General features: G+C 32.8%; 1 protein-coding gene across 5 annotated transcripts; it reads right to left on the bottom strand.

The window, feature by feature from the left end:
* Positions 1-2732: 2732 nt before the first annotated feature.
* LOC144574240 (type I inositol polyphosphate 5-phosphatase 4-like) lies at positions 2733-7639 on the bottom strand. 5 transcript variants are annotated; one of them, XM_078324159.1, is made up of 13 exons: positions 6821-7639; positions 6636-6723; positions 6361-6429; positions 6194-6269; positions 5998-6102; positions 5273-5803; positions 4974-5109; positions 4600-4793; positions 4326-4434; positions 4007-4155; positions 3518-3787; positions 3094-3151; positions 2733-2996 (listed from the first exon to the last, which is right to left on the bottom strand). In XM_078324159.1, the coding sequence occupies exons 1-11, from the start codon at positions 6848-6850 to the stop codon at positions 3550-3552; spliced, it is 1725 nt and encodes a 574-aa protein (XP_078180285.1). In that variant the 5' UTR covers positions 6851-7639; the 3' UTR covers positions 2733-2996; positions 3094-3151; positions 3518-3549. The 5 variants fall into 5 exon arrangements, with proteins under 5 accessions (XP_078180285.1, XP_078180286.1, XP_078180284.1 ...); XM_078324160.1 differs by having other exon boundaries at positions 3528-3787; XM_078324158.1 differs by having other exon boundaries at positions 3094-3148; positions 3528-3787.
* Between the last annotated feature and the right edge of the window lie 3356 nt (positions 7640-10995).

Here is a 10995-nt window from a genome sequence, read left to right as displayed (position 1 = left end):
AATAAGCCATACATTTTCAGTATATATCAAAAGAATGAGTAATATACATAAATAATAGAATACTTAAAAGAGTACGTTACAAAATGATAAACTATATATTATGATAATTAATTACTTAAACTTGACATTATTGATGTTCATGTCAATGGAATTGGAAGCTAGATCTTCATTTTTCTTATAAAAATTATGGTAATTATTTTAGAAATAGTTACGTAATAATTTTTATTAAATTTTGAGTTTTACAATTTGTTCCAACAGTTTAAACTCTTTTTTTGGTGAAGGACCAACAGTTTCAACTTTGTACTATGGTTACTTCACATTTAAATCTTCTGTATATATATGATTTTTGGGAGACGGTAAAGAATATATTCTTTTCTTAAGGAGTGCATGTTTCAACCTTGAATTTAAAGTAAAAGTAAAAGTAAAAGTAAAAGTGTAATTTTGCTTGCTCAATTATTGCTGTCTTTAACATGACCTTGAATTTCCATTAAATGCTTCATTGCAGGAAATGAAGGCAACAAAAATTGTCTATTGGCTTCTGGACCTGCACTGTAAAGTCAACAAAATCAGTGGCAGCAAAACCGCATGGGATAAGAATAGGTGATTTGATGGGCATTGGATCTACTTAGAGGTTCAATTAGCTCTAACACTATACGATTAGTATATAGATATGTGCATACGAAAATTGATACAAACACGCACATATTTTAATAAGAAGCGCACAAATCTTGATGCAAGCGGATGATCACTACACGCATCGAACCAAAGTAGGTCTGAAGGCAAATCGTATATAGTACTTCTTGTGCCACATTACATCGATTTATTTCCATGAGTATGGAAACAATTACATGCTTCAAGTATAATTTTAATCAGGCCAATCATATTAATATGTATTAAATAGTTGAATGGTTTAATTTTTAAACTTTAATTACTCAAAGACATTTAAAAAATTATGGTTCAAATATTCCAACTTATTACATACAAATCAATAATTTTAATCTGGTCAATCATCTCTCCCTTTATTTTTTCCTGCTTACAAATGATAGCGCTCTCTCTCTTTTTATAGGAGGCTTGGATTTCTTTTAATAGATAAACAGGATAATTTTTTACTGTAGAAAATATTAAAAAAGAAAGAATACGTGCAAATTTTTATGAGTAGAAAGATCGGTAGGAATTTTACCGATTCAAAATTTGAATTAGTTTGAATCAGTTGAATTCCTACCGATGCAAACAAGTTGTTCTTTTTTATGTTTTCTCTATTAAAATATAAAAAGTTTTTAGAAAAATAGATGGAGTCCTGATATATTTAAATTTTAAGATACTTTATTATTTTTAATTTTTTTTTCATATTTTAGTAAAGAAAATTAAGAAAATGAATAAGCCTGATTTAGATCAGTAAGAATTTTACTAATCTAAACTTTTATAAACTTTTAAATCGGTAAATTTCTACCGATCTTTCTACTTGTGAAAATCTACATGTAATCTTTATGTTTTTGTTTCTTGTTTTCTAAATATTTTCTTTAGACAAAAAATTCTCATGTTGTTCCAACTGATTGCATACTAATCAATAATTTTCTCAACAATCTAAAGCTACTCAAGAATTATCTCTTTCCAACGCAGTTGCTAGAGACTAGTATGGCCCTTTTTATTGTCACATCTCCTAAATTCTGTCTCTTATCACATCAGTAATGAACACATGTTGATATAAACTCTTAAGTTAATTTTGTTTCTTTTTCTTTCTCTCAATTTGCTTTTATTTTTATTTTTGAAATCATTTACGATTGGCTAATTAAAAGTTGTATATTTGCACAAATTATTATTTACCTGGTCTCACCTACATATTAGTAGATCATCTGATGTGGACTGATCAAATCTGACGGTACATTTTTAATGACAATCGGAGGAGATTATTAGCTAAAATCGACGGTCCAAATTCGGATACCATACCATACCATACCGAAAAAGGATCTCACACGTAGATGCTTCCTATAGGCTATATGACAATCGTATAACACAAATCAAGGTCGGGAAATTTTCCAGTCATCTGTTCTTTTAGCGCGATTTAATACTAGAGAAAAATTACAACCGTGGCGGTGGAGTCAACCTTGGTAAAAAACACAGAAGAATCCCAGTCAAAGGACCTGGGATCTTGATCCTCTGTGGCGATTCCAGCATAGCAACTTCGTGCAGCTGATTGATTGGTTGGACTTGGAAACTTGGAATTTCGAAATTGGTTGACAATAAAATGTAACCATTCTATAGCTCAAGATTAGTAAACTACAATTTAATATACACCAAAAATTCAAGTCATCCAATTACACCGTACTATGTACTACTAAATTATATCTCACCAAACTGGACAAAGTCTCAACTAAAGTGAGCAACTTTAGTAAAATACTGTTGATTGGATTCTTCAACACATCATACAAGTAACCATGACAGAACTGCATAGTTTTCATACTCCACCTTATTTCTTTGGATGTACACAACTTTTCTTGCCTGACAAGCAACCAACCTTTCTTTCTTTTCCATCTACATGGCTACATCTGATAAAAAGTAAATAAAATTGACATTTTGGTACAATGGTACCACAGTTTCTCTTTGCTTAGCCTTCGTCTCGTTTAAATAGTAATCCAGGCATATAGTACCTTAAACCATACCAGCTGATAGTCATGCTATGCCAGTAGCAACAAAAATAAGCACTACCTTTGTCTAAAGCTGTATAACAGAAAGAAAAAAAAAATACTGTACACATGATTTAAAACTTTCTTTTACAGCCCTTTCGCTCACATAACCAAAACTTTTTCTAAATATATTTGTCACATGAATCATGTCATCTGCCGCGTAAACTTGAAGCAATAAAACACATGAAAAACAATATATATCCGGGTGGCGTGCGGATTGTATGTTTAGCTGATAATGGTATAATTATACACATAGATTCTCCTTGGCTTGACGCATAGACATTAGTTAGAAGTAAAATTTCATCCCTTATCCTGTATAGAAAAAATAATTTGAAGTCAACAAACATAGCATTAAACATAAATGCAGAATCAACAACTAAGAAAGCACAACCAAAGTAGGAGTTTAAACCTTATGGTTAGTCTTCGCATGCAGTTTGTTCTCTCCCATTGTAATATAATATTATCTGCTACAAAAAACAGTAAAAGAATAATCTTCTTAAGCAAATTATCCAAGAAAAAAATAAAATAAATCAAGTATGCATGCTTCATGTTATAATATGGCGCTTCGCAAATTGCCATCAAAATAGTCATTTATTTGCAGATGACAAGCAAAACTTTAGAATCGATGACCAACACATTGCGCAATTTGTATAAATGTTGGATTCATATGCAAGAATTCCCATTTGAACCCAGAAAAAGATGCATTCAGAAAAAAAAAAAAAAAAAAGTCTAATAATTAACTGCTTCTACCACCCCCAGTCATGGTCAAAATGGAAAGGCATCTACCATCTAGGATTGCTAAAAACAAAGAAAATATTTGTTTGCATTTGCACATGTCTTTACCTTATAATATCGATATTATTCTTCAACAATACAACTTGAGATCCCGATATGGGTACTGGTGCCAGTATGGCAAGAGCTCTTCCACCTCAACCCGAGAACTGTAAGAACCCATGTTATTTCTCCTGGGCCAGGTCCGTCTAATTATTTCCACATCTGCCATGAATATGCTGTACACCGGCCTGTGATCAGAGAATCTCGACTCCCCCCTGACGTATGATACCTGGTTGAGGCCCCTTCCGTACCACAGTATTCTATCACACCTATATATAAAAATATATGTGTAATATTCAGTACAAATATAATTGTTTTGTTATAAGTTTTTATTAGTACCGGTAGGCCTAGTTTTTCTTCTTGTTTTGTGCTGACTCCCAGTAATGAGACTAATTCAGAACTAATTAACACCAAAATGTCCCCTGATTATTGTTTGCACAAGAAAATAAAAATAATGGAAGAAAATATTGAGTTCTGTTATTATTTACCATGCAGGGGTTCGCCTCTTTTCTTTAGTAGTTACATCATCCCCTGAATACCGATCTGAATTATTGGAATATTTGTAGGTTGGCGGGAAATAAATTCTCCCTTCTTTCCAACCTGAGAAAACTCGACCAAACCTTTTCTCTATTCTCAGCTGTAAAATACAAAATTTTGGGTAAATAGTCAAAATAATGGAAAACCTGTTTTTCCCTGCACAAGTTAATAATAATCACTAAAATGCCCTTACAAATACAAAAGTGTAGTTCAGAAAGAAACACAAGAGTGTAGTTCAGAAAGAAAGACAAAATAAAAATAAAATATTACCTGATCTTTCTCCAACAGCAGTTTCCAATTATGCATCTCTACCAAAGCTTTGGCCGAGTGGTACGAAAGCGCAACCCGGTAATTCAAATCTCCAAGCCATATAATCCGACTGAAAAAATTGAAAAAGAAAGCTCATATTATATATTTCACTTGATAACCATCTTGTCAGAAAGTTACCCAACAATCACCGAGGTACATTGTACACATTATATATTTCAAGGTTTCATAATATATACAAGAGGTAAGTATTCAGAAAAGAAAAAACTTCTCGTACTCATGCTCAAGGATTGTTTGTGGCGACTTCAAATCACTGGCTGTTTGTATACACGGGAATCGAGTCTTCTTCAAAATTTCATATACATCTGAGTTTCTTCTCAATTCATCCCCTTCTTTCTCTCCTGAAGTCAAGTGGCAGCATACAAAGCAAAAACTCGTCTGATGCACAGACATGCTTATTGAAATTGAACCCTACAAATCCAAAGACAATTTTAGGATTTGTAACATTAAGGTATTATACTGTAATACCTAATTGAATGTGATTTTGAAAATATCAACTAAAATATTTCACCGCATTACAAGCTTGGATATTGATAGCATATGAGGAATTCATTCATTTGGACATTTGGAAAAGTGAAGAACGTCCATTACCTTATTTCCGAGATAACCCATTAGGCCTCGTCCCACACAAGAGACTTTTATATTTTTGACATCATTTCTTATTTCGCTACGCACCCAAATAGTAAGAAATATACCAACCATCTGTTTACTCGCGACCAAACAATACCTGAAACAATGGCATAACAAACCAAAGTTATATCGGACAATTCTCTCCATGTTAGAATTTTTTTTGTTGACAAAGTTTGAGTCAATATTACATCACCAGCAATGTTAAATGTACAGATAAATCCAAAAACATAAAAAATCAGAAGAATAGTATAATATTTTACCTAGAATCACTATATTGGCCATCTTTGTCCTCCATCGGCATCATACCAGTATCGGTGACATCACCATTTCCATAAGGTGACACTTCAAGAACCTCTTCACCTTCACTCTCTTCATCAGACAATCCACCGCCAATCAAACTCAATCTAAAATTCGGGTCCAAAAAATCACTAGGCCGGGACGCGAACCCAAACCCCACAGGGTCACACACACTGAACCTCCTCTCTAGTCTCGGCTGACATGTGGACCCCATCATTGGATCAGATTCCATCCTCATACTTTGACTCATGTTCTGAAACTGAAACGAGCGACGGTGCATTGACATGCTGTTTTGTCGGGAGATTGCCTCAAAATCCACATCCAGCTCAACCACAGGATCTGGTATGGGCGAAGCAGTGGGATAACCTGCATGGCCGTTTGCAAATTTACTTTTGTTGAGGGTTTTCCGAATGAGCGAGATCCATTTTTTCGCAGGAACATTGTCTTCGGTCCCAAGCACATTACCAGCATTCAAAGGAACTATTTCCTGAAAGCTGAAATAGAAAAAAATTATAATTTTTTCTTCTATTATTCTTTTGACGCTTTATGTTCTTGAATAAAATATGTAATAGAGGGCCTTTATTTCAAGGTTTAATTAATTGTGAAAACAGAAAGAAAAGCTGAAAAATAGATTTAAGCGTTGAAACAATAATCAGGTAAAAATTAAAATTCTTAAATATATACAAACCCTAGGACATAAATATCTGCTGGGGGTGAAGAATGTAGCCAATCGTCTATACTCAAATTCCTATTTGGAGATTTGCCTCCAACATTCCATGTAGAAACAAAAAGCCTACAGATAAACACATAAAGAAAGTTAAGACTACTAGTTTTCCCTTTACATAAGAAATGAAAACAAAATTGCATGCATTTTAAACAGAAACCTATAATTTTGCACATCTGTTATGTGAGCAGCATCAGAGTCACATCTGCCCCAATTGTATTTTCTCAAAGGTTTTTCTGTAATCAAAATTGAAAATTGCTAGAATAAGAAAAATAAAATTGAACCAAATATAGTACCAGAAAAAGAAGAGAAAGCACTGAGGATTACCAGTTTTGCTTTTCTTCAGTGTGAATAACTCTCTATCCAAGAAATTGGCCTTGATTTTACCCTCTCCTACTGAAAATTACAACAAAATAAGAATCCTTAAAGAGAAAAGAAAAAGAAGACAAAAAAAGAGAAACAAAGCGGTTGATTGTGACTTTTAAGTACATCTCTTTGCATCAGAAATCAGAAGTTTGAAAAGATAAAGTAAATTGAAATAACCAAAATCTAAAGAGAACGGATATGTCAGGTAAAAAAAAAGCAGCAGTTTAGATCCGTACCTCTGCCTACAGTATCATCCGCATGGAAATCCTCAGCTTTACTCTTGATATTGAGCCATTTTCTCACAAGAGATTTCGACCATGAAAGCTTCTCTCACAACAACCGAAACAAATTAAAAATATGTGTACCCAAATCAGTAATTTTGCAAGATCAAAGAGAATCAAATCAAATTTAGACAACAAACCTTGCTTTTCTTCGGAATATCATCTCTCATTGTTTCAATCCCTCTTCATACAGTTCCAACGCAAGGCTTTTTTTCTGACCCTCTCTCTCTCTCACTTGTCACTTGACGCTGGGGAAGGTTTTGGATTTTATCGAGAAGGCGAGAAATGGAGCACTATATTGGCACAGTGAAACAGTAAAACCAGCTTCTTTCTCTGGGCAACGCTTGGTAAAGAAAGACACCAATGCCAGATATTGGCCCACTCACTCAGCACAGGTAATTAGAAAGAAATGAAATTTAATACGGATCGACCCCCTATCTAAATACAATGTATCTTTTTACGGTATTTAAGCAAAGAAAATCTGAGTGTATCCCGACAATGCTGGATTGATCCAGTTAAACTGGTTATTTGAAACAGGTTAGAGAGAGAAAAGATGCAATTGGAGAAAGAGGGGCCCACTCTCCCTTCTATTCCCGCACTGTTTAGTTGTTTCTATGCCTGGATGGCTGGATTTATCCAATTTCTCTCAGAGATTGAACGGAGGAGGTTTAATTGGAAAATTTTGAGCTTTGGTATTTTGTGCAAGTCGAGGACCAAAGGCGAGGCAATGGTAATGGCAATGGTAATGGCGTGGTCTCTATCCGGAGAGTAGATTAGCAATGTAAAGAGTACACGAGGAAAGAAACAGAGATGATGGAAGGAGAATGGAGAAGGTGTGGGGACAGATAATCAATCTCTCTCTCTAATGAGAGCTTGTTCTCAGCTGGAAACAAAGTATCCTGTTATGAGAAAAAAAGTGCAATGGTCTCACACTCTTTCACTGCCTCTTCCCCTTTTATCTCTCCTCTCTCTCTCTCTCTCTTTCTCTCTCTGTCTCGATCTTAAACAATCGAGATTTCGTCCGTAGTTCTGGCATCGTATAAAATGCGAAAGTATGCTTCCATGTATAAGAAATTGACAACTATGCCTGTACAAGAGATCATATGTGGCAATATCATGTATGTTTCCGTGTGTAATGTAATGAGTCACCTAGTCCTGGTATGTAAGTGAATCGAGCTTCTGAGTTAGTTGGCTCTAGTTTTATTTTATTTTAATTTAATTTAATTAAAAGTTTAGTTGAATTTAATTTGAATTGAAAATCAATCCAATCATTGCATTTAGATTAATTCAAATTCTAATTTTGCACAATCTATGGTGCTCAACTAATATTCATTTTTTTCTAGAAATATTATTTGATTATAAATATCAATATTTTTTAACTCAATGGGGGGATTTTTTGTTGTAATAAATAGGTGTTAAATAGTCTCGATAGGGAAATCTGTTGTTGTAATAATATGAGTATTAAATAGTTAGATAGCTTAACCTCCAATCTAACTAAAAAAATATTAATATTTTGTTGATTTTCTAATAATATTTGTGCAAAAGTTATGTCTATAAAAATTAATTTGGAATCAGATTAATTTCGAAAATAAGTTTTGTAATTTCTTCATCTTTGGAAATATTTGCAGGTTTATAATACAAGCGCCATGATTTAATTAGTTGTATCCCATTCCGATTAATGCTTGATAAGTTAAAAACAATGATGTTGATAACAAGATATACATAAATTTTGGAAATTGGAAGATAAAATAAATTTGAAATATAACAATACACAACAGAAATGTCTTCCAAGTCCAATCATGTAATGGGCACAAATGATGTCCATATTCACGTCCCTTAAAATTATGTAAATACTTGGAGCAAAATTTAAACTGTTGCTTTCAAATTTTAATTTTTATAAATGGCTGTTCTCTCAAAAGTTTGTGCGCCAGTTGTCTAACGGTTCTAAATTTCTAATAATATTTTTCAAGCCGACTTCATTCAACCGTCGAATCGGAAGTGAAATTTCCACCGGTCAACCAAATCATTTTAAAAAAGAATAATATTAATAATCTTTAACACGAAAATGTGCTATTATATATCATTGTATTAAAAATCGGTTCGTAAAGAATTAAAAGAATTGAATATTAAATAAGACCAAATCTATGATTGACTTACAAATGTGTTCAACGTCCCATGATTTCTTTTTCCCATGACAATACTGTCAATACATCATATGGAAAGCACCATGCTCTCTGTATGGCGAATAAAACTTTAGCCAGACATGCTCCTAGAGTTCTAGCCTCCTAGTCTATTATAATGTTACATAATTTATTTATTTTATTGCAACACCGTGTTACATAATTTCTACATCTTATAATAGCGATTTAATTTTATGACATCTTCATTTTAGCACTTAATTATCTTGAGCTACTGAATTATTTAATTAACTGCGATACACAGTATATGATGATCATGCGCAATGTTTTACAAAGTGGTCCTTAAGGTTTAAACAAATTTACTTTAATCTTGAGCTCCTTCGTTGAGTTACTATAAAAAAAAAGGATCCAACTTAATAATTTCTTGCTTGATTTTACCTTCGAATCAAAAGTTTACGCCTTTGGCGACAGAGAACACTGGGTCGGAGTTGTAATCTGTAACCTGTAACCAGAGAAAAATACTGGCAATGCAAACATGATAAATTGTTAACTTGTGTTGTGTGGTAAATATTGAGAAGCGACCGGTTATAGGCGGTAGCATGATACAGGTCTACATCTGTTGGATGGTTTCCTCTTAGTTCAATTATAATTAGGTCTCCACAGGAGGCCCGTGGGACAAATAGTAGGGAACGACATGCATGCATTGAGCCATTGACAATGATATGGAATACATGAAAATTTAGGTCGTAGATTCGAAATTTCAATCGGAAATAGTTTGATAGGCATGCATCACATCAAATTTTATTTGATATCTGATTGGAGTCATTCAGTTCACATCAGTTTTTGTATACAGCTTTAAACTTTATATGAATTATATCTGATGGCTCTGATCTAACATGGAACTATATATATATCTCTCATTTTTTTGTGAATATTAAAGAGTTACATAACTTGATTTTTTTTTTGTTTTTTCTTTTCTTTTCATAATTACATTATAGGTATTCATTTGTGAGATTACATATATAATTTAAGTACTATTTGATATCATATTAAGAGTTAATAAATTAAAATTGTTAATAAAATGTTTAACAAAAAAAATTATTAAGTACTTTTGTTGCTTTCTATGTGGTGTGTATATATATAGAGTGACTAATGTGCATTCGTATGCATATGGTCCGATATGCATACGGTCCAAATTTAAAATTTTAAAATCCAAAATGTCGATCTGAACCGTTTATCTTGTTCTCCATATTAATATGTGCTTGGAGACTAAATTTTATATTTTTCTGAACTTTTTTACTATTTATTAAGCCACTTTGATCCAACGGTGGCTGCTGATTTTACTGTTTTGTTAAGCCACCATTGGATCAACAATTTTCAAAGTAGCTTAATAAATAGTAAAATAATTCAGAAAAATATAAAATTTGGTCTCCAAGCACATATTAATATGGAGAACAAGATGAATAGTTCGGATCAACATTTTGAATTTTGAAATTACAAATTTATACCGTATGCATATCAGGCCATATGCATACGAATGCACATTAGTCTCTCTCTCTCTCTCTATATATATATACATATATATATAGAGAGAGAGACAGAGTAAGGCTACACTACTTCGCGAATTAAACGGGTTGTTTTAATTCGCGCTCATATCTCTAGTTTCAAAGTCCAAATAGCCGATCCAAACATTTAGATGTTTAATCTATATTAAAATGTGCTTGGAGACCAAATTTTACATTTTTTTCATTTTTTTACTATTTATTAAGATGGTTTGAAAATCGTTATTTTTTAATGGTGCTGAATTTTAATAAAAATAGCGATTTTCAAACCATCTTAATAAATAGTAAAAAAAATTCAAAAAATGTAAAATTTGGTCTCCAAGCACATTTTAATATAGATTAAACATCTAACAGTTTAGATCGGCTATTTGGACTTCGAAATTAGAGATATGAGCGCGAATTAAAACAACTCATTTAATTCGCGAAGTAGCCAGCGTAGCCTTACTATATATATATATGTGAGTTGGGCTATGGTGAGTTGCGAAGTAAAACGCGTTTCTACTTCACGTCGTATTTTCATTTTGAAAGTCCAAACAACCGATCCGAACGTTAGATGTGATCTCCATATTGAAATGTGCTTGGAGACCAAATTTTACATTTTTTTGGAATTTTTTT

This window comes from Carex rostrata, chromosome 22 (genome assembly GCF_964058835.1).
Source record: "Carex rostrata chromosome 22, lpCarRost1.2, whole genome shotgun sequence".
NCBI lineage: Eukaryota > Viridiplantae > Streptophyta > Magnoliopsida > Poales > Cyperaceae > Carex > Carex rostrata.
This window is presented reverse-complemented; position numbering and strand designations above follow the sequence as displayed.